Source organism: Malus domestica, chromosome 05, assembly GCF_042453785.1.
Source record: "Malus domestica chromosome 05, GDT2T_hap1".
NCBI lineage: Eukaryota > Viridiplantae > Streptophyta > Magnoliopsida > Rosales > Rosaceae > Malus > Malus domestica.
This window is the reverse complement of record NC_091665.1, coordinates 25,618,665-25,642,552: the sequence shown is the minus strand read 5'-3', so window position 1 is coordinate 25,642,552 and position 23,888 is coordinate 25,618,665. Positions and strand designations below refer to the sequence as shown.

The 23,888-nt window shown below is 34.7% G+C and overlaps 2 protein-coding genes and 3 long non-coding RNA genes across 13 annotated transcripts; 1 reads left to right on the top strand and 4 right to left on the bottom strand.

The window, feature by feature from the left end:
• Positions 1–281: 281 nt before the first annotated feature.
• On the bottom strand, positions 282–7,280 carry LOC103431750 (disease resistance-like protein DSC1). Of its 2 annotated transcripts, none has more exons than XM_029102226.2 (7): positions 5,974–7,280; positions 4,734–5,820; positions 4,364–4,648; positions 3,706–4,260; positions 2,421–3,614; positions 1,053–2,327; positions 282–975 (listed from the first exon to the last, which is right to left on the bottom strand). In XM_029102226.2, the coding sequence occupies exons 1-7, from the start codon at positions 6,780–6,782 to the stop codon at positions 373–375; spliced, it is 5,808 nt and encodes a 1,935-aa protein (XP_028958059.2). In that variant the 5' UTR covers positions 6,783–7,280; the 3' UTR covers positions 282–372. The 2 variants fall into 2 exon arrangements, with proteins under 2 accessions (XP_028958059.2, XP_028958060.2); XM_029102227.2 differs by having other exon boundaries at positions 4,734–5,876; positions 5,974–6,418.
• A 3,434-nt stretch (positions 7,281–10,714) lies between these two features.
• LOC139196462 (uncharacterized) lies at positions 10,715–12,915 on the top strand. Of its 4 annotated transcripts, none has more exons than XM_070822434.1 (5): positions 10,715–10,813; positions 11,124–11,186; positions 11,431–11,462; positions 11,554–11,615; positions 12,633–12,915. In XM_070822434.1, exons 1-5 carry the CDS (start codon positions 10,730–10,732, stop codon positions 12,668–12,670), a joined length of 279 nt encoding a protein of 92 aa, XP_070678535.1. In that variant the 5' UTR covers positions 10,715–10,729; the 3' UTR covers positions 12,671–12,915. The 4 variants fall into 4 exon arrangements, with proteins under 4 accessions (XP_070678535.1, XP_070678534.1, XP_070678537.1 ...); XM_070822433.1 differs by having other exon boundaries at positions 11,548–11,615; XM_070822436.1 differs by lacking the exon at positions 10,715–10,813 and having other exon boundaries at positions 10,820–11,186.
• LOC114824850 (uncharacterized) lies at positions 12,895–15,185 on the bottom strand. Of its 2 annotated transcripts, none has more exons than XR_003773252.2 (5): positions 15,022–15,185; positions 14,095–14,184; positions 13,835–13,979; positions 13,507–13,633; positions 12,895–13,395 (listed from the first exon to the last, which is right to left on the bottom strand). It is a non-coding gene; the product is annotated as an uncharacterized lncRNA (long non-coding RNA). The 2 variants fall into 2 exon arrangements; XR_011581385.1 differs by having other exon boundaries at positions 15,053–15,176.
• Positions 15,186–16,187: 1,002 nt separating this feature from the next.
• Positions 16,188–18,593, bottom strand: LOC108170722 (uncharacterized). 3 transcript variants are annotated; one of them, XR_011581388.1, is made up of 3 exons: positions 18,274–18,575; positions 17,994–18,037; positions 16,188–17,863 (listed from the first exon to the last, which is right to left on the bottom strand). It is a non-coding gene; the product is annotated as an uncharacterized lncRNA (long non-coding RNA). The 3 variants fall into 3 exon arrangements; XR_011581387.1 differs by lacking the exon at positions 17,994–18,037 and having other exon boundaries at positions 16,712–17,217; positions 17,489–17,863; positions 18,274–18,485; XR_011581386.1 differs by lacking the exon at positions 17,994–18,037 and having other exon boundaries at positions 16,712–17,863; positions 18,274–18,593.
• A 1,939-nt stretch (positions 18,594–20,532) lies between these two features.
• LOC108169680 (uncharacterized) lies at positions 20,533–22,961 on the bottom strand. 2 transcript variants are annotated; one of them, XR_011581391.1, is made up of 4 exons: positions 22,880–22,961; positions 22,634–22,766; positions 21,661–21,765; positions 20,533–20,717 (listed from the first exon to the last, which is right to left on the bottom strand). It is a non-coding gene; the product is annotated as an uncharacterized lncRNA (long non-coding RNA). The 2 variants fall into 2 exon arrangements; XR_001786014.3 differs by lacking the exon at positions 20,533–20,717 and having other exon boundaries at positions 21,417–21,765.
• Between the last annotated feature and the right edge of the window lie 927 nt (positions 22,962–23,888).

Here is a 23,888-nt window from a genome sequence, read left to right as displayed (position 1 = left end):
TCAGGAAAGCCAAATGAGGTAAAGCCAGGCTCCTTAAATTAAGGCCAAGGATGTTTTGCAGACTAAATTTACAAAGACAGTGGTTATATGGATTGAGGACGAACAACATAAAGTGCCAACTGGTGTGAGAATTTCAGATCCAAGCTAGTCTTCTTCTTAAAGAACTAGAATAGATCTGTTCGGACTGAATAGACAAAGACGAAGGACGGATTTCCCTCCTTGGGACTCTCAAAGCAATAGCTAGTAAGAAATGTGATAGCAGTTGACTGGAGAGCAGAGACTACATGAAAACTTAGTTTAGCAATTGTAGTAGTTGGACTTGTATATCTCAATTGCACAAATAAAGAAACAGCATGTAAATTACAAAATAATTCACAGACTTAGATCATGTCTGGCAGCCCTCCTGTTAAACATGAGATCTACTAAATAAGGAAATGATTCGTGTGCCTCTATGTTTAGCTCCCTCACCTGTTTCATCCTCGATGCCAATATCGAATCAACTGGGGCATACATTGGGAAGACCCCACACCTTGTCACCTTTATCTTGGAACAATCAACGGCTCTGCCATCAGGAAGATCATCTGTCATTGGGTAGAAGTCAAATATGGCCTCGGTGACGCCATTGTAGCTTCCTTGCTTTACATGGTCAAAGGTACTAAACCAGACGAACACGTGAGGCGTTTCAAACTTGAATTCATTGATTTCCCCATATTCGGCAACCATGCAACTCCGATGATGGACACAATGATCACAATAGCCTTTGAAATTGATTTTACATCCAACCCTCAAATTCCCTCCAACATTATAATTCTTGAATGCAACAACAACAGAATAAGCGAAACCCAAAAAATTAGTGTTAAAGAAGTTTGGACCAAGTTCGATCCATAGTACAGATTTATCAACTTCATATGGGAACCATCTTGGAATTGTACTTCCCGGACATACAATGCAAACTGGAGATTTAAAAACATATTCCTGTTCATCAATAAATGTGTTAGAGAGCAGAAAACCCGAGTTATTCAATTTAACAACAGAGAGAGAGAGAGACATACATTACTTTCTTCTTCAAATTCAAGATGAAATGCCACTTTAATTTCTTCTTGTGTAAAATACTTCGATAACGCAGTTGCCATTCGCATAATTCTAATCTGTGAATCAGTAACTATATCACGCCATGCATCCCATCCCATTCCTTTGCAATTTGAATATGTAAGTTGCTCTTGAAGTCCTTGAGAATTTTTATATTCATCCCAACCTAATGTAAGCGCAGTCTTTGAGCTCAACACTTGCTTGAGTGATGTGCATCCATGTGCTTGAAGCCAACGTACCCCTGGAAGCTCTGGTAAAGATTCAAGGCTCCTGCAATTGGTTAACTGCAGACTAATCAGCCGAGAAGCTTCTTTGATGCTTGCAGGTAGGCACTTGATCACAGTTCCACTCAGATCAAGTTTCTCAAGAGATTTCAAATTACCAATGCTTTCAGGTAGGCACTTGATCGCAGTTCCACTCAGATCAAGTTTCTCAAGAGATTTCAAATTACCAATGCTTGCAGGTAGGCACTTGATCGCAGTTCCACTCAGATCAAGTTTCTCAAGAGATTTCAAATTACCAATGCTTGCAGGTAGGTTTTTAATAGCGGTTCCCCTCAGATCAAGTTTCTCAAGAGATTTCAAATTACCAATGCTTTCAGGTAGGTTTTTAATAGCGGTTCCCCTCAGATCAAGAAATTTCAAATTACCAATGACTGCCCTCCTGTTAAACATGAGATCTACTAAATGAGGAAATGATTCATGTGCTTCTACGTTTAGCTCCCTCACCTGTTTCATCCTTGATGCCAATATCAAATCAACAACTGGGGCGTACATTGGGAAGATCCCACACTTTGTCACCTTAATCATGGAATAATCAACGACTCTGCCATCAGGACAATCATCTATTATTGGGTAGAAGTCAAATATGGCCTCAGTGACGCCATTAAAGCTTCCTTGCTTTAAATGGTCAAAGGTACTAAACCAGATGCACACGTGAGGCGTTTCAAACTTGCTCTCATTGATTTCTCCATATTCGGCAACCATGCAACTCTGATGATAGATACAATGATCACCATAGCCTTTGAAATTGATTTTACATCCAACCCTCAAACTCCCTCCAACATTATAATTCTTGAATGCAACAACAACCGAATAAGCGAAACCCAAAAAATTAGTGTCAAAGAAGTTTGGACCAAGTTTGATCCATAGTAAAGATTTATCAACTTCATATGAAAACCATCTTGGAATTATATTTCCAGGACATACAACGCAGACTGGAGATCTAAAAACATATTCCTGTTCATCAATAAATGTGTTAGAGAGCAGAGAAACCGAGTTATTCAATTTAACAACAGAGAGAGAGAGAGAGAGAGAGAGAGGGAGACGTACTTTACTTTCTTCTTCAAATTCAAGATGAGATGCTACTTCAATATCTTCTTGTTTAAAGTGCTTTGACAATGCAGTTGCCATTCGCATAATTCTAAACTGCGAATCACACCAAGCATCCCATCCCATTTCTATGCAATTTGAAAATGTAAGTTCCTCTTGAAGTCCTTGAGAATTTTTATATTCATCCCAACCTAATGTAAGCGCAGTCTTTGAGCTCAACACTTGCTTGAGTGATGTGCATCCATGTGCTTGAAGCCAACGTACCCCTGGAAGCTCTGGTAAAGATTCAAGGCTCCTGCAATTGGTTAACTGCAGACTAATCAGCCGAGAAGCTTCTTTGATGCTTGCAGGTAGGCACTTGATCACAGTTCCACTCAGATCAAGTTTCTCAAGAGATTTCAAATTACCAATGCTTTCAGGTAGGCACTTGATCGCAGTTCCACTCAGATCAAGTTTCTCAAGAGATTTCAAATTACCAATGCTTGCAGGTAGGCACTTGATCGCAGTTCCACTCAGATCAAGTTTCTCAAGAGATTTCAAATTACCAATGCTTGCAGGTAGGTTTTTAATAGCGGTTCCCCTCAGATCAAGAAATTTCAAATTACCAATGACTGCCCTCCTGTTAAACATGAGATCTACTAAATGAGGAAATGATTCGTGTGCTTCTACGTTTAGCTCCCTCACCTGTTTCATCCTTGATGCCAATATCAAATCAACAACTGGGGCGTACATTGGGAAGATCCCACACTTTGTCATCTTAATCATGGAATAATCAATGACTCCGCCATCAGGACAATCATCTATTATTGGGTAGAAGTCAAATATGGCCTCAGTGACGCCATTAAAGCTTCCTTGCTTTAAATGGTCAAAGGTACTAAACCAGACGCACACATGAGGCGTTTCAAACTTGCTCTCATTGATTTCTCCATATTCGGCAACCATGCAACTCTGATGATAGATAAAATGATCACCATAGCCTTTGAAATTGATTTTACATCCAACCCTCAAACTCCCTCCAACATTATAATTCTTGAATGCAACAACAACCGAATAAGCGAAACCCAAAAAATTAGTGTCAAAGAAGTTTGGACCAAGTTTGATCCATAGTACAGATTTATCAACTTCATATGAAAACCATCTTGGAATTATATTTCCAGGACATACAACGCAGACTGGAGATCTAAAAACATATTCCTGTTCATCAATAAATGTGTTAGAGAGCAGAGAAACCAAGTTATTCAATTTAACAGCAGAGAGAGAGAGAGAGAGAGACAGGGAGACGTACTTTACTTTCTTCTTCAAATTCAAGATGAGATGCTACTTCAATATCTTCTTGTTTAAAGTGCTTTGACAATGCAGTTGCCATTCGCATAATTCTAAACTGCGAATCAGTAAATATATCACACCAAGCATCCCATCCCATTTCTATGCAATTTGAAAATGTAAGTTGCTCTTGAAGTCCTTGAGAATTTTTATACTCATCCCAACCTAATGTAAGCGCAGTCTTTGAGCTCAACACTTGCTTGAGTGATGTGCATCCATGTGCTTGAAGCCAACGTACACTTGGAAGCTCTGGTAAAGATTCAAGGCTCCTGCAATTGGTTAACTGCAGACTAATCAGCCGAGAAGCTTCTTTGATGCTTGCAGGTAGGCACTTGATCACAGTTCCACTCAGATCAAGTTTCTCAAGAGATTTCAAATTACCAATGCTTTCAGGTAGGCTTTCAATTGCAGTTCCACTCAGATTTAAATGCTCAATGTTTGGACTTCGGGAGAGATCTGGAACTTTCATCAGAGCTCTGGACAAACCAAGATCCATCACTCTTAATTTCATAAGATTCTGCAACAAATAACCGATAAATTGCAAGAATTAACAACTTAGCCTGATCAAAGTAACTTTCTACACTACATTAATGTACGAAGTTAAATGAGCATAGACATACCTGGCCTTCATTCCAAAGTTGCTCAACTTGGCTGTTCCGCATTTGAAGCTCAACAAGATTTTCCGGACAAAGTTTTGATGGCCAAGATTTGAAAGGGTATCCCTCCCAGTCAAGATAAGTAAGAGAATGGGGAAGAGAAACTTTTACGTTGCAGTACTTGTTACGGCTAGAATTATAAACGTATAGCAACCTTAGATCATACATATTTTCGAAGTCTGCATGATCCAAGAGTATCCCTTTAATCGCAGACCTGTTAAAGAAAATGGCTTGTAGCGTTGCACTTCCCTGAGAATAAAGAACAAAGTATAAATGTGAATACAATTCAATATACATAAAATTTAAATGGAAGTGATGCATTTGGCGATCTTACCGTATTAGTTTTCAATTCCCGATTGAAATCCTCATCAACAGATAACCTATAGCATTTTTCAGGCTCTTCAATACATTGTTCACGAACAATTGCTCTACCCGTTTCTTGTAACAAATTATGCATCTTCAGGCTGTTATTTGTTGAAATTGATATGAGAGACTTATCAATCAGAGCTCCAATTACCGATGCACGAAAACCACATATATCTAGCATTTCTTTTACAATGTACACATCTTTCCCTTGATAAAAACATGCTATATCAAGAAATATCTCCTTCTCAATTTCTTTTAATCCATCATAACTTGATCTGAAGACTTTCCAGATCTTTTCTCCTGGAAATTCTTTCCATTCATCCAGCCAATCTTCTTTACTCTCACATTGAAGGAATGAGGAACCCAAAATTTGAAGAGCTAATGGAATCCCTCCACAATAATCTACCACAAGTTTAGACAACTCTGCACAGTCGACTCTAGAAATGTTATTTCCAAAAGCACTCAAATGAAAGAGTTGAAAAGCTTCATCAGAATTTAATTCCTGAACCTCGTATATCTTATGTTCAACACTTTTCTGAAGTAGGCTCTTATCTCTAGTTGTTATAATTACTCTACTTCCGGGGCCAAACAGAGCAGGATCTCCAGCTAGAAAATTTAATTGCTTTGAATCACTTACATCATCAAGAACAATGAGGACCTTCGTACCTCCCATCCTCTTTCTAACAAGATCTGATCCTATAGTTGGAGTGCCGATGTTTAGATCATTTTCCTTCAATATCTCACTAAGAAGTGTGTTTCGCAGGTGAACTAGTCCATCTTTTGCCGATTTCTCCCTCACATTTTCAAGAAAACAAGAAGCTTCAAATTTAGAAGAGAGTCGATGAAACACAGCATCAGCAAGGGTGGTCTTGCCAATGCCACCCATGCCCCAAATACCTACAGTGTATACATCAAGTGAATCAATGCATAATGATGACTCAATTTCATGAATGCATCTTTCCATTCCAACAAGGCCCTTTAAAACACTTGACGATTTTCTATTCAGCTGGCTCCAAATTTCGTTTACAACTTCCGTAACTAAATCGGCCTCCGTCCTGGCAAATATATGACGGACAACTAATAATTAGTTACAGGCATTCATTAATTAATCCTGCATGCGTTAAATTTTCATGAGTAGAATTCACTACAAGTTATAGAATTTTTTTTTTGTTTTTTGAACAAACACTACAAGTTATAGAATTAGTTACCCTGTTTCGTTTGAGAAGCCAGATAGATTAGCTGCAGTCGTCAAAGCAGCCCTCCACACGTTCACCTTGCCGATAGCGCCCTTGAAACGTTTTTCATGTTGAGCAAATGCAACTTCATAACTCCCCTTTTGTTTTCGTACCGTTGATGGACCGGTGCCGTAAAAAATGGGAATAACCAACTGGCCATATTTTTCCCTGCAGTGTAGTATATGTGCAAGTTCATCCAAGCACCAGGTGGAAGATGCATAGTTTTGTGAGAAAATGACCAACGAAAGCGTAGATTTCTCGATTGCTTCTAGAAGGGCAGGTGCAATTTCACCCCCTCTCACAAGTCTGTAATCTATGTAGGTTTCAATTTTCTTCCGGAGTAAGGCAGCGTGAAGATGGCTAGTAAAAGTATTGCGGGTGTCCTCACCTCTGAAACTAATAAACACATCATACTTTTCTAAAGGGGCTGGGATACAATCATCATCATCATCATACTTTTCTCGAGGGGCTGGGATATCATCATCGCCCGACGAATCTTGACGGGGAAAACGCCGACCCATATGAGCAATTGGATCAGACAAGGTTTCTTCCGACCCACCCATTTGATTTGCAGAATCACCATGGTCAGCATGAGCACGATGAGGACGATCAGCGCCTGAAAAATGAAACTCCAATCGAGACTCCATTGATGCGATTACAGCGGACAGATTCTGCATTGTCGACCCGATCGTTGCGACGGAAGATTGGATTTCCTGAACCGAACCTTCAAGAGCTGCTAATCGTGTATCCATGGTTTTGGCACGCGTCGTTGCTCTCGTCATACAAGAAGGAAAACGTGGAGGTTTGTTACTGGCTGATACCAATAATACAACCCATTGTTCTAACCTTACACTTGTACAGTAATATTCCTCTCAGTATCATTCAACAACTTCTTTTACAAGATATGCCCTGCATTTGCACAAGTGTTCAGTATTTATACCGAACTGCAAGCTAAGGCAGTTACAAGATATTTCCCAAATCTTATCTCTAACCAACCAATTATTATTGGCACTAACAATCAACAATTACTAACAGATATGATACTTAGCACTAACAACCAACAATTACTAACAGCATCCTATCAAAAAAGACCAACAAGAAAATGTTAATGATCTGAAGCACGTGTACAACAGAGTACCGATGGAAGTGACGACGATGAGAACTTGAAAGAACCCAATGAACTCCATCTCTCTTTTCTTTATAACAAGCGAGTAAGATGAATGACACCAATTGGATTGCACCAGATATGTACAAATAAAAATTAAAGTAGGAAGGAAATTACCCAAACACTTCGTGGAATGCACTTTTAAGCATTCAAACTAAAGACTTTTGGCACCGGGTGGCTGCAGTTGACCATATCACGTGGCCCGTGTCGTGTCTTACGACTGATGCTGAAAAGAGTTGTGACATGTTGCGAAACTCCCGATGCGCACTTGAGAACGACGTTGCAGACTCCATCACCATCACCAACATTACAAACAATAGATTTATAAAGTTATACATATAGATTTTCACTCTAAATCAGTAAATTCTGACATAATGTATAAGCACTAATTAGTCACGTATTTGACTTCTCTCCACAAATTTGCGTGATTCAAGGATCATTTTTACAAAAATTCGTCCAATTCTAGAACCTCAATAGTAAGTCAATAGTGCCGAAAATTCAAAGATCAACCTAACCCCTATTATTATTATTATTAAGTACCTAAAACTTCTCAACCTTTTAGTGTCATTTTAAATTGGTCTCTACCTTTTTGAACATTCCAAATCAGTACTCAACCTATTAAAAATTTCACATTTATTAAGCCCTAGTTAAACATTTATTAAATTAGCTAGGATTGCCTTGTCTCTCAAATCAATGGAAGGTCATGGAAGCTTAGCCTCTACCAACTAACGGTCATCACCACCACCATCATGCCATCACCTCCAAACCCAACGCAAAACCACCAACTCCACCCTACAACTCAAGCCGCTAACATTGAGAATAAGGTCATGGAGATTGATAAAATGGTATGGATTACATGATGTGGCCATCACCATCTTCACTACCCACAAAGAAATAGAAGCTTTACAAGTTGAAAATCGGTGAATGAGGAAATCACGTAAACAAAAACAAACTCATTGAAACCTTATCTAAATTGTTAACCCTCTTTTTTGTTAAGTGATTGTCCTTCTGATTTAAATTCAATTTTGGTCCATTTTTTATTCAATTCAATACATGTTTGATCATCATATTTCATATTATATCATCTATATTTGAAACTTGGATTTTGAGACAACTAATGTTAATATTGTCTTTGATAACCGAGTTGATGGGTTTTGAATATAATCTAAGTTTGAAAAATTAACAAATGTGACATTTTTAATATGTTGGGTACTTGTTTAGAATATTTAAAAATGTTGAGACCAATTTGGATTGACACTAAAAGATTAGAGGGTTTTAGGTACTTAATCTTTATTACTATTATAGTATGTGGGTTAAATTTAGGGTACTTATTACAAAATCAATAAAATATTATGATATTGACAAATATCTAAACTATATATTAATAAAACACTCATTATCAACTAAAATTCTATGAAATTACCAGTTTAATCCTTTAATTAAAAAAGGAACATGAATAACTAATATAGGCAGAAATGTAATTTCACACAACCAAATTTTGTTTTTTTCTTTTTTTCAAAAGCTTACGTACATGTAATCCTAACATATCTCTAATTAAAAAAAAAAAAAAAAACCCTTCCAAAGACAGTGGTTATATGGATTGAGGCCAGGGATGTTTTGTAGACTAAATTTACAAAGACAGTGGTTATATGGATTGAGGACGAGCAACATAAAGTGCCAACTGGTGTGAGAATTTCAGATCCAAGCTAGTCTTCTTAAAGAACTAGAATAGATCTGTTCAGACCGAATAGACAAAGACGAAGGACGGATTTCCCTCCTTAGGACTCTCAAAGCAATAGCTAGTAAGAGATGTGATAGCAGTTGACTGGAGAGCAGAGACTAGATGAAAACTTAGTTTAGCAATTGCAGTAGTTGACTTGTATATCTCAATTGCACAAATAAAGAAACAGCATGTAAATTAAAAAATAATTCACAGACTTAGATCAGGTCTGGCTGCCCTCCTGTTAAACATGAGATCCACTAAATACGGAAATGATTCGTCCTCGATGCCAATATCGAATCAACTGGGGCATACATTGGGAAGACCCCACACTTTGTCACCTTTATCTTGTAACAATCAACGGCTCTGCCATCAGGAAGATCATCTGTCATTGGGTAGAAGTCAAATATGGCCTCGGTGACGCCATTGTAGCTTCCTTTCTTTACATGGTCAAAGGTACAAAACCAGATGAAAACATGAGGCGTATTTAACTTGCACTCATTGATTTCTCCATATTCGGCAATCATGCAAGTCCGATGATACATACGATTATCACAGTAGCCTTTGAAATTGATTTTACATCCAAGCCTCAAACTCCCTCCAACATTATAATTCTTGAATGCAACAACAACAGAATAAGCGAAACCCAAAAAATTAACGTTAAAGAAGTTTGAACCAAGTTCGATCCATAGTACAGACTAGGAAGTGGTGCCTGCGCGTTGCTGCAGGATAAGAAAGTTTGTAGGTAATAACAACTAAAAAATTATTAAAAATAGATTGAGCATAATTTGTAAATTGTTCAGTTTTGACTAACGTTATATTAATTTATACAAACAAATGCATTGAGATATAAAGAGTAAGTGAAATTGGATACATACCTGGCTTGAGAATTTGGATAACGTCTTAGAAAAGATAAGTATATTGCAATTTAGTACAACAAAGACGGATCAAATTTATGTAAATTGGTAAACTCAGTTTTGATTATCTGGAGTAAAAATCATCATTTCCTTCTCTTCAGAGGAATTAACCATTACCAATTTATATAGACATCGTACCACTAAAGATAAACCTTGTCCATATTTTCTAAATTTGTGAAAGAACATATTAGATTAAAATATGAGGAGAGGGTATATCTCTAGTACATATGTCTACTTTTATACTTTTGGATATCCAATTTAACCTTTCAATATGCAAGCAGGTAATTTGCCATGTATTTAAATGATGTGAAAAGATAATTTGTATATATATTAGTCAAATGGATTATAACAACACTGTGTGAACAGATGTCCACGTGAAGCTGCGGATGCCAGCCTGATGTTACAGATGCCTGTGTGATTGAGAATAACTTGCACTAAATTCTATATAAAAAAGGGACAGATTAACATATTTATATATACTAAAACCCAAACCGATGGTTACTGTTCTAGGGCAGTGTGCGGACTAAAATGCCCCTCAAGTTAGTCTTCAGCAGTTACTTTTTGTCTTTGTTGTACAGTAAAATCCCGAATTTGCCCTTCCTATTCACCCGTTCCTCCATCTGTGGGGTCTTTCTTTTAGTCCTTTTTTAATTCTTTAAACCTAGCCGGTGGGCAGACAAAAAATATTAAAAAAATGTGATTAAAATCGGGCCATGTGGTTTGTGGCACAACAAACAATAAAAATGTATACCTTCCTAATTTTTTAAACCCATGTATAGCTGATGGGAAGAGCAAAAAAATATTTAAAAAATGTGATTAAGACCGGGCCACATGGTTTGTGGCACAAGAAACAATAAAAATTTATACCTTCTTAATTTTTTAATCCTATGTATAACCGGCGGGAATACCAAAAAAACATTAAAAAATATGATACACAGTGAATTTAACAGAAGGAGGCTGGAAAAGTTGGGGGAACCGGGGCCTCTCTTACCACGTGTTGGTCATCGTGAGGTTTGCTTTTCTCGCTCTATACACAGCCTGCTTTTTGTTTCGTTGTTCCGTTTCCCATACCCATTTCTGCTCTTCTATTGTTCCGTTTCCAGCCTCTTCTTAGCTTTTTCTTTCCGTTCGCTTCTCTCTCCATTCTCACCTTCTGCTTTTTTTCTCTTCCACGCCAGTGTTGTTCCATTGAGTTTTGCGTTTTTTCTAGTTTATCTGATTTAATTTTTTTCGGTGGTTTTCGATTTGCAGATGGATTTTTTCTTTAAATTTTATTTTTTTTCATTTTGGGGGTTTGATATGTGCGCTTATTTGGTTTCAGGAAACGCTCATGTCCCAATTTTGGGGCTTTCATGTGCGATTTCGCAAGCTCTTTGTGTTCAAGGTGTGTATATAAAATCTACTCTTTCTTTTGGGCTTTTTGTCGAACAAAATTTAAATATTTTTTGGGTGGTCTTCGATTTGGCTCTATGATTTGCTTTTCTTTTCATTTCAGGAAACGTTTGTCTTTGTTTTTTGGAAATTTTGTATATGCGTTTGCAAACCATTTGTGCATCAGCTATATAATTTCAATTTTTTTTTCATGGTTTATGTGTGGTTCTCTGATGTGTTTTGATTTTTGATTTCAGAAAAAGTTAAGGATACGATCAAACGTTTACTGGTGAGTTTTCTATTTTTCTGATTGTGTGTGATTTAATTTTTTTTCAAGCTTTGGGTGTACTTTTCTGATCTGCTTTGATTTTTAGTTGCAGCAAAAGTTGTTGGTCGAATTTCCAGTTTTTCATTGCGGCTTTGCAAGCTCTTTATCATCAAGGTATATAATTTTTAAAGAGAGTATAATTTTAAAGAGAGTATATGTATGGATTTAGGTACCAAGGCAAAAAATTGGTTGCTAACAGTGCGATAGGGTAGAGGTTTGCTTAGAGACTGAAATTTAAAAGATAGAGATCGCTTTGTTTAAATATTTTTGAAAACAAGAGTTGTAAAATGATAAAAGAAAGAGATTTTCTTAACTGATCAAATTGTTATCATGACTAGCTTTTGCTTCTTTTGTGTTAATAAATGTTAGATGCATTTAGGTTTTTGCGTTGTGAATTTGAATTTTCTGTTTAATTTGGATTTTCGTGTTTTGTATTTTGAATTCGAATCCTAATTTGAAAATGAATTAGGATAAATGATTGCTACCTAAACTGATGACCATGATAGAGCAAAAAATATACTTAGTCTTTTTTTTTTTAATCTTTTTATGAGAATTCTTACAAAAAAATCTAAAAAAAATGTGATAAAGCAACTGATTCTAAGGCAAAAAAATTTAAAAAAAAGAGATTTTGGCACGATAAGTCTTTCTTTTAGTCCAGAAAAAGATAAAATAATGATAAAAAAAATTGGTGGCAGGACAAATGAATATTAAAAAAATATGATAAAACAACTTATGGCAGGAAAAATTGATGGCAGGACAAAAAAAATGTTAAAAAATGTGATAAAGCAACTGATGGTAAGGCAATAAAAATCTTGAAAAATGTGAGTTAAACCCGGCGTGACACGACAAGTCTTTCGTAAGGCAAAAGAAAAAATTAAAAAATACAAGCTAAACTTAATGTGGCAAGATTCTTTTAGTTCAGAAAAAGATAAAATAATAATAAAAAAATGGGTGGCAGGACAAAAAAAATATTAAAAAATGTGATAAAGCAACGTATGTTTGTAAGCTCTTTTCTTTTGTTTCTCTTTTCTTTTCTGCACGTTTGCTGTCTTATTTCCTTTTCTCCTTTTCTCTTTCATTTTTAGCTTCTCTTTTTTTTTTTTCTGATGATCAATATTGTTTTTTCTGCAGTTACTGCTTCAACCAAAAAACTTTTGCTCATGTGTTAAGAGGATGTTGGCATGTGTTATCCAAAAAAAAGAAGTATTGATTTCACATTTTTTTGTGTGTAAATAGTTGATCCTAACATGAATTCTCCGTTCTTTTTTATGTATATAAACAATGGGCTCTTTAGGATCACTGTCAAGGGGGAATACTAGATTAACCATTTTTGTGTACTGATGATAAGGCATTTGATAATGTATTTTCTGTAAATCATATCAACTTACACAGCTTCGGAAAATTATTTGTTTCATTTCATGTTTAGTATTTATAACTCTTTGCATATTTATATGTTAAAAACATAATCTATAGTTATATTTTCGCTCCCGCAACAACGTGCGGGCAAAATTTACTAGTTTAAGCTAAGTATTAAGATGCAAACATTATTAAGATAAGAAATCATATAATTAAGCAGAAAATTGATAACGTATTCAATAAAAGTACAAAAGGAAAAGGGGTTATAGAAAATTACACTTTAAATATTTCCAATTAGTGATTAATCACTTTGATTATTGGCAATCTACAAACAATGACTGATTAACGTCAAATGAAATTGATATAAAATTCAAAGATTCAAGAATTTAATTAAAAATTATACCTATACTATCCGGACCTTATTGTATATAAATAAAAATTTAAATAATAAAAAAAATTCAAGGTTCCATGATGGATGGTTTTAAAAATCAGAAGCTGAGATGATGATACCTCCAGCATTTCTCAAACTCTCAACATCCTGAAACAATAAAGCAAATCAACAATGCAACAAACATAAATCACATAAAGAAAATAACATACTGTAAAAAAGATGCAAATTTTTTCCCAAAGTTGAGCAGAAAACACACACCTTAAACTTCTCAATCTATTCATTAGGAGTGCATTAAGGACCCAACTGCATTTTACTGCTTTCTTCTTCAATCTTCCTCTCACTTGTACACTCATCTGCCTTCCAATCCTCACCATTCCTTCACTATCTGTATAAATAAAAATTGAAAAAGATATAACACTCTTAAATCAAACCCCAAAATAATTGGGTAAAAGCATTTTAGATTAAAACCCAAACCTAAACAGCTAAAAGGACCAGCACATAAAATTAATAAATGAATTTAAAGAACAGTAAACATATATTAGTCCCAAGAAAAAGATATCTATTGGACGTAATGTATGTTTCCCACCTTAATCATTTTTATATTGTTATTGTTATCTTGTAAGTACTGTTATCATGTTGGCTAGCACCCAGCGTAGTGCTGTAGTGGCGTACAACTTTTCCTTTCTTTATTGTACCAATAGCTCTCTTGCACCCTCATGTTGAGCTCTTCTCTACATATATACCTCTTGTAAGTAATCTTAATCAGTCAGTTATCATGAATATACAATTTATATTAATTTTCTACAATATCCAACAGACAAACATAACAGAAGAAGAAACTTTTACTTAAGCAGCGCAAAAGGATATCCTCTGCATTTCATTCCAAAAGCCATCACTCTTATGTCTTTGCCTGCACAGTTTTTGCTCCAACATAGCCTGCCATGATGATAGCACTATCAATAATTAAGACATAAAGAAAGGCTATCCTAGCTAGCCATTATCGTTGGAGTAAACCAATACCATCGTAAGTAAAGTAGCAGACCAAGTTTTTTTAGAATTGATGTGTTAACATGTTTAAGTAGCAAAAAGAATACAACACATTGGATGTGTTAACACATCCATAAGCTGATGATTCCCTCTCCGGTTTATCACATCATTCTTAATATATTCAACAATGTAGCAACAATGAACTCACATAGACTACGTTTTTTAACTGTCTCTCTCTCGTTCTGATCATCCACATGTGTTTCTGAGAAATGTTTAGCCATTTAACTAAAACACAAAAAATAAAAAAATAAAAAAATAAAAAAATCCTCACCCACATCAAAAAACCGAAACATGCAGAGCAAAACCCAAAAATTAAGGATGACCATCCCTCTTTTTTAAAGTTTTAGGGAAGGATCGATGCACAGACAATCGATGTACAGGAAAACCCTAACCTAAAAGACCAAAATTTCCCAAGATGAAAATTGCAATTAGATGGAACAACCAAACACAAATATCAGAAAAAAATGCATAAAACATTCCAAATAAAAAACCCAGACACCTTAATCGAAAAGGGTTTCCAAGATTGCATAGAGAAACCCTAAAATTGATAGAGCAGTATTTCTTGAAAGAAAAAATGCAATCAGATTAAACAACGATGCTAAAAACACGAAAAAATTAGGAAAGAACTGATAAAAAAAACGCAAAGATTTTAATTTTACACCAATCGATCTACAATTTTTCTTCCTAATCAAAGAAAAGAGAAAAAGAATAAAATAGACAAACCACCTGAAACACCGCAATCAGCCAGAAAAACCACCTTTTCAGACGACAGACGATGAACACAAACAGAGAAGCAAGGAAACACGAAGATCGAACAGGGAGAAAAGCAGAAAAACAGAGAGCAGGCGAAAGGAAAAAGCAACGGAAGAAAGTGAGAAAAGGTTCGAGCACCTTTCCGTCTGTAGGCTCATTGTACAGGGGCAAAATCGCTCATTTCTGTAGCATCTTTTAAAAGGCTGAAAACCGCGCGTTAGAACAGGGACAAAACCGGAACGGCACCGTTAATGAACAGTGTTTTCCACCAACGTTTAGTGTAGTTACTAAAAATTATTGCCCGCACGTTGTTGCGGGATTAAAAAATGTAAAAAGCATTATGTTTGAAAGATATAAAAAATTGTCATTAGAGATTAATACAATTCATTGCTATATTTAATTGATACTCCACATAAAATTGTAGAAGTTTTGGCTATCTATGTACATAGAATATTTTAGATCAACACATTCCACTTGGTTAGTTTTTGTGATTTTCGATCAACAGCAGTACTTACATACAAAAGGTTATGGAACTTTGGGCTATTTACATGCAAAAAACGTTAAGAAATATTGTGTCATCTACATTGATAAAATATGACAAAAATTGTTCAATGAAACACCAAAAGTTCCCTCCAGTACTCTTAATTGCCAAAAAAGTAGTTTAAACCAATATAAGACCAAAAACTCTTCCAAATTCCATGTGTATTCAGTTTCTCTAAATCAACCAACTTCTCCGTTCCAAACTATCCAACAAATATTTGACAGCAATACAACCAACCACCAACAAACATTTTAAACTCATCGAAAGATCAAAACCCTTTCAAATTTGCATGCATATTAGTGATTTTCAACTAAATTATTTGGAGATGGAGACACACAAAGCTAGCATAGGAACCAAAGAAGATCTGCAAAAGCAAGTTAAGAGATCATCGTATTACAAAAACAAATTACATAATAAAATTAAGAGAGCATCATATTACAAAAGCATAATAATGTTCATTTGCAAATGTATTACAAAAACCTATGGTTTCATTCCACTTCACATAATTCACAGTGTTTTTTTTTTCAACCCACAAAATTTACGGCTTAGGTCAGAGAATTTGATCTGATTATTAATATTCAGACGGAAAAGATAAGACTCAAATGAAATGGGCATTTGAAGTCACTTTCTTATTTCTGATAACCACATCAATATAATATTTATACAAACATAGCAAAAAAGATTAGCAAGTGCAAGCACATATCTTGTGATAGTATACAAAAATGACTAAACCCGAAATTCCTAACACATACACTAATCTTATACAAAGAAATTAGAATATCAAAATCCTAACAAAACATGAGGCACAATGATCACAATTAGAAAAATATTTCAAATAAGAGCCAAACCAAAAATGCACATAAAGGTAAGTTATCAACTCAAATAAAACTCAATCTGATGCTCATTTCTAATTATGAATGCTCTCGGGACTCCAATCTTCTCATCCCAGTCGAAAAGAACTTCAAATGCAGACTCCTCTGCAGTTTAGAGGGTGATTGTTGTAACCCAATTTTCCAATTATGTTGCCCTTCCAACTTTTTCTTGCAACCAAGTTTCTAAAAAAACAGATTGAATTCAAAAGGTAATTGGACCAAGGCATAAAAAGACATAAGAAAAAGTATAGAAAGTATAAACCACATATATCACATATTATACTACTTTGTATTCCAAATACACATAAGAATATATCCATTCTAGTGAATGGCCTAATTCCAATTAATCTCACCTTTACTTTCTCTCAAACCCGTCAACTTATCTTTGACTTTGTTTTTCAACGACATCATATTTAAGAGTTAGCTTCCATCAAACCTTCACCTAGTCCCACCCTTACTTTCCTCTCTAACCCTTCATTATCCCACTTTTACCCCCTCAAACCCCTCAACTTACCCTGGACTTTGTTTCTGCAGCTTAGTTTCATTTAAAAGCTTATTCCTCAACAAAAGCATCATTAGTTTCAGTCTTAAATAATCAACACAAGAGAACTCAGGAAATCATTCTCCACTCTCTCGGTGACCAAACTTATGATAAGGAAGTGGAGAGAACGCATTGTTAAGAAGAAGAGTACCTCAAATGTTCAGAAACTAAGAAATTGAGAAGCTCAGTTGCATGTAGAACGACAGTGTTTCGACCTGACATTTTAAACTCTTCATAACATCAATTTCCATCTTACATTAGAATAAACCTCCAATGTTAGAAATATGAGTACAAACGAATGCTTAGTAAAAGAATTAGCCAATTCTAATAGAATTGTTAATCAAACTATGAAAGCAACATATGTATTTTTCCAAATTCAAACACAGAACCAACAGAGAGAATCCAATTGAAAACCGAACAGCCCAAACAGACCATGAAGATTATACAATCAGAAGAAGAGATATTTGGGGAAGAAGAGTTCATTACCTAGTCCGAAGGCAGCCGAGCAGCAGCAGAAACTAAAAAAGCAAACAACTTTGGCCTCAAATTTTATCTGAAAAAAATAATAAAATTAACAGGTAGGAGTGATAATGTTATTAATATGTGGGTTGTGTGTTGGTTTGTGTCTTTGAAACACCAAGAGGTCCAAAAATCGAAACAAAGTGGAAAATAAATCTTAAAAATTTTTAGCCAAAAACATCCTCTCTAGATAAAATTTAACGAAAAATTCATAAATTACAACAAGTAAATCATTGGAAAAACGAAACGTATATGACAACGAATAAGGCACTTGCAGGCCTCTTAAGCTTGTTCGGATCCTTCGCAACCTCCTTGCTCGCATCTCCACGTTTACTCTTCAACCTATGAAAATCAGAAACCAACACCGACACACAAATAAAGATGAGATATGTGGTTAATATCAAACAGAGCTTGGTGGTGATCTTTTCAAAAGTCAAGTTTGCAGTACAACTTTATATTTGTTTTCACTTACATTGATGATAAGTATAATCCAGACAGAGAAACTCATGAACCAGCCTGTCAAAATCATTGACGGAGAAATGATAAATAACGGATTCTCAAAGATACAGAAACATATCAAGAACTTGGACAATGAAGATACCCAAAAAAGGAATTTCTTGGACATGCAACCAACAGGTGTACAGAAAATTAAACAAAAATTCAAAATTGACGGTTCATATCGAGATCTTCAATCAAATCGCAAAAAGTTGTGAAAATTCATAACAAAATGGAAATAAAAAACATAATCTCACTTCGCATCAGTTTTTTTGTGAGCAGCAACTCTTGATTTCCCCATGTTCAACTAAACCTTCATAGAAAACTGCAAAAATAAACGATGAGAATCATTTATAAACGGCAACAAATCGATATTAACAAATAAAAAAGAAGTATAAAAAAGAAGTCGGAGAAAAAATAGAGAGAAAAAGAGGGAGCGATGAAGGAGAAAATCGCAGAGCAACGGAGATCAAAAAACGAAGAGAAAAGGTAAAGTGAAAATGATGCGGTCAAAACAGAGAAAGTTGGAATAAAAGAAACTAACCGAGGGCATTTCCGCCCTTTCACTGTTGGTGAACAGTGCTCCTACTCACATGATGAACAGTGATTTTGGAACTGGGCTTTAGTATATATAGATATCTAGAAATTGGTACCCTGCGCGTTGCTGCGGGATTAAAAATTGTAAAAAAATTATCATAAACGATTAATATTATTTATATTAAAAATGTTAGAAGATTTTAATAAACAAAAGATTTAATCTATACAATCCACACACAAACAATCGTAGAACTTGTGTCTCTACATAAAAAAAAAAAAAAATCAAAGTCATTCACTGAAGCATCTAAAGTTTCCCTCCAGTACTCTTGTTTGTGAAGAAAACAACCTAGGCAAAGGAAAAATATGAAATATTAAAATACATGCAATTAATTTATACATCAACAGGTTTATACTACCAAAAAAAAAAGGATAAAGTATGGTTACCCAGTCTTTTTTTGGTGGAAAAGAATCTGGTTTTATACCAATTAGAGAGGACCTTTTTTCAGTGATTTTATAGTCTCTTATTTAGATCAGTGCATTTTTATATTGTAAATTGTAAATATTGAGATTTTATGTTATAGCTAAACAATCAATCTACAAACCAAGTTAACACCCATAGAATTATCCCCTGCATTATAAAGAGGACCTAATTCACTTCTTAATTCTACCTAACATGTATAACACTTAACATGTATAACATTTCATTTGTAACTTAAAACAACAGAACAATAATGAAAATGGTAGAAATAAGACATTAATTTTGAAACCAATGAATAAAAAATAATCACCATTAAGAAATTCAATAACCAAGCACACCTCTTGTGCTTTCCCAAATATCAATATCAATATTTCACACTGCAATTGGTAGTGAGAACACATAAAGGGATAAAAAAAGTTGAAGCAAAACCCTTAATATCATATTGTCATGGATAAAAACAGTGGGGCAGAGCGTTGATAAAAAAGAAAACAGTGATTTTTCTCTTTTGGATTTTCCACACCATCCAGTTCATCAAAGAAAATAAAAAGAGTGAGGTAAATCTTGGAAGCTCGCCTTAAACCAAATAGAAAAAAGGATGCCTATTGAAAGTAAAAATCCAAGTAATAATCAAACCAACATAGTAAGTCATGAATCAACCATTTGTGTTTTCCATTCGAAAATGGGAAAGGACCAATTCCACCGCAGAGAGGGTCAAGAGAAAAATTTGGCTTCAAATTAAAGTCAAACAAATCAACCAATCTGTATAATTGTAGAACTATCTAACATAAATTTAAACATTCATAACTCTATATGTCAATTTACAATACCCAATATATGGATTCATCTAGAATCCCGCCACCAATCTATGACTAAAAGAAAAAATAACAGAATTGTAAGACAAAAGGTACCTGCTTTGCTTTCTCCCTCTCTTTTCAGCGCCTCTCCTCTACCGTCTGCTTGTTCTTCAACTCCTTTTCGTGCACTGTAAGCACCCCCACACAAAATTCGACGCAATCAAAACCATAAAAAAAAAAAAGAATTAACAGCCCTCGTAACTAAAATAAGAAACCCATATGGATTAAAAACAAAAACCCAGAAGTGGGAAATAGACCAACAAAACATGACATATATATATTTTTTAAATTGATATTAATAGGGAAAACACAAAACTCGATAAATCTAATGAACAATTTCCTTCAACCCAATAAATATTTTTCCTTAAATAATCCAGAAACTCCACTTTCCTGTCATTAATACTACACCTATGCCTCAGTCCAATACTAATTTTTTTTATTTGCCGAAATGGAAAAAACCCAAAAGGCAAATAAAAAATTAAAGTGTTATACTGAAAGAAATGATTTTAAGATGATATTATTTTACATATAATATGTTTATACTGAAAGAGATGATTTTAAAGTGTTATTTACAAAAAAGATGATACTATTTACAACCAGCTTAAATCACACTGAGAGTCTGCTCTCTGAGCAAGTTTTTGACAAACTTGAATGGTAAAATGGACAAATCAATAGGTTGCAGGAGATGAATGAAATTTCAAATTGATTTACAATGAATGGATTAATGAAAAATTGACAGTAACACTAAACATGGTAGTCATACATATTAGAAAGCCATCCATCTATAAGCCAGTCCTCATAAGTTCATTCACTTGCACTATTCTTCTACTGTCTGATAAAGAAAACAAAGTTCTTGTAAGTACTCCCTAACCATATGAGCAATAAAATCTTTTAAAAGGAATCCTAATTGTCTCCACATTAAAGAAAACCATAAAAGAATTACTAATGACTATATCTGCAAACCAAATCTTTTTTTTTGTACCAGCTAAAGTACACATATGAATATCAAAACGAAAACCTCAAATTATCATAGCATTCCCTTTCTATCTTAATTTTTGAAAAAGGAAACACAATGGAAGAAAAAAATTCGACAATTTTATCTTGTAAATCATTACTACATAGAGTCAAAAGCACTTCAATTATGGAAGGAGGGAAAAGAGGTGCAAATAACTGGTTCTCAATAGAAATCATTGCCTAGTCATCAACTCTTTGTAAGCAAAAATTAGAAAAGTTTAGGATCTAGCATGATAATTTAAGTTACTTGATTCAATGTTCGCAATCATTGTGCTACTATTAAACTGATGTATTCTTCGAAAGAATATAATTGGTGTGTACTTATACGTAACACAACATAATTAGCCTTAAAATCAATATGCAAAACTTAATTAACTTGCACAACACTCATTTTATTGTTTACTCACGAACTTAAATATTGGCTCTTAGATAAGAGATGTAATGGTGACTTCTTAAGCCTTATACGATGCACGGTACCATAAATGCAAAACCTCCAAAACTCTCTGAATGCCCAAAATTCACAGTTACATAATCAACAAAATCCCCTGGAAAATGTTTTGTACAATAGTTTTCAATACTGTTAACAAAATACACATGTTTATTCAGGGAGTTAAACAAAATGTAAATCTTGGTATTCTTCCCTAAACTGTAGAAGCCCGCCAGACCTAAACTCTTTTCAATCTACCCCGAGTTAGTAATGATCTACTGTAGGTTCTTTTGGTCTAGATAGCCATTGAATGCAATCTGAGCGTGAAGGTTACCTGATGCATGGTGGTTTAATTGTCATCTGCTGCTTTTTAAGATGGAAATGGACTAATTCTTGTCTTTAGCTTAATGATATCAAATTCAGCTTGGTTCCAAACGTACTGCAAAAGTCAATTGAAAGTTAATGACATCTTTACAAGTAAACAATAGTTTAATTAGTCATAAAATTTTATCAGCTCTGCATCACAGAGATGAGAGCACCATATAAACTTAGGTTCCTGAATATTTTCAACAAGTCAAATGACAATATTCTAAAAACGAAAACTACATTATGGTCCTCAAGAAATATTCTAAGCTAGGAAACGCCTGAAGTTGAAATAAAGAAGCGCTGTCAGAAATAACAATTCCGATTTGTTTTGGTCTTATGATCACTCACTCCCAACTTATCATATTCTCAATACCATTTTTTCCAAACCTTGCATCTCCCAAATTATCAGATTCTCAATACCATTTTCTCAAAAACTTGCATACAACAACTAACCTTCTATTGTTTTCAATGTTTATAGATTACCGAGCAATGTAAATTTCGGATCCTTTCTTTAAAGCCAGAGCAGATAGACAAACTAATTGTAAAATAACACCTAAAACTGAGAGAAAAAAAGATATATGGGATAGATGGAAACTTGTTTGCAATTTCCCATGTATATCCATAACATGATTTTGAATTAATCTACACAAAAAATAAGTTTTGCAGGACACACGATATCAGGGAAAAAAAGGTCTAGAGAGATTATGATAGATTGTGGGATGTTGTGATAGACTTCTAGTTAATACTATATGTTACATCAGATTCTTTATAAACACCTCTAGGTAACAAAAGTAAGCATTCTTCACTAATTAACTCTCTCAAATAGGCTCAATTTTCAGTTTAAATTTGGTCAACCGTTTGGAGTGCTTAACGTTTCCGATTCTTCATTTGTTAAATCGACTAAAAAGAGCAAAAATTAAAATGAAATTAAAAAGGTGAACCTGGTGGTCGCCACCGCCGCCGCCGATGAGGAGATCGAGGGGATTTATTTTAGCTTATCGGTTGAAAAGCTGGCTTTCTTCTTTCTTCTTCCCATTCAGGTTCTATTATGTGTCTTCTCGTTCTTTCAAAACACTACCAATAGTTCCAACCACGTGCCATTGGATCATAATCCAAATAATAACATAAAAGTCTTAGGAAGCTGGAAAAAAAAAATTCTATCACATCAAGTTCAAGCCTCCACTTACCACAAACTAATGTGTGCAGACTGGGCATTCATGTGGCTTCTCTTTCTCTAGCCAAAACCAAACAACATCATGCTCATCCTCTGCAATTAAAATACAACAAAAAAAAAAGACATCAAAATGATTGGAATAAAAATTTAAAAGATTCATTTTTTCTCAAATTCTCTAATCAAATCAGCTAACCATTTTCAAAACCCTACAAATAAAAGATCGAAGGGTTTATGCAGACCCAAATTCAACCATTAGAGAAAAGGCAGTGGCGATGGACTTCTGGAGAGATAAATGGTTTGAAGGAGGAGAGAGAAATGGAATTTTGGAGAGAGATGAAATTTTAAAGAGAGAGAAAGCAGAAAGGCAAGCGAGAGGAAGAGAGAAGGAAGACATTTAGTGGATTTATGTTTGTAGTTCGTGAGTTCCAATTGGAGAGATCTGCACTAGAAGTAAATGGAAAGGTTTACTGAACCTTCGAGAGAAAGCTCGAGAAATCTGAGAGAGAACACGCGTCCACGATCAGCAACAAGCGTCCAATATGTGTAAACCTGGCAAATTCAAGATAAAATGCTACTTTATTTTCTTCTTGTGTAAAATACTTCGATAACGTTGTTGCCATTAAGGGTGGGCACTTAGAACCGAAAACTGAAACCAAAACACGAACCAAATCGAACCAAACCGAATGGTTTGGTTTTGCGGTTTTGAAACGATTTCGGTTTTGAAACCGAGCCGCAACATAGAAAACGGTTTAGTTTTGATTTTGGCTTTTGAAAACCACACCGAAACCGAACCGCACCGTAAATATTAATAAGCATTTAATTAAATGTCCATATTAGATTTCATGTTTTAATCGGTCGTTTGTTAGAATCTATACACTTAGTATGGACTCAACCACACTATAATATTATCATTCATCACTTTCTTTCGTTCATTAACTTGAAGAACCTTTGTTATTTTATACCATCACACACACATATATATATACAAGGGTGGACTAATCTTGTTATCAATAGTCGAACAA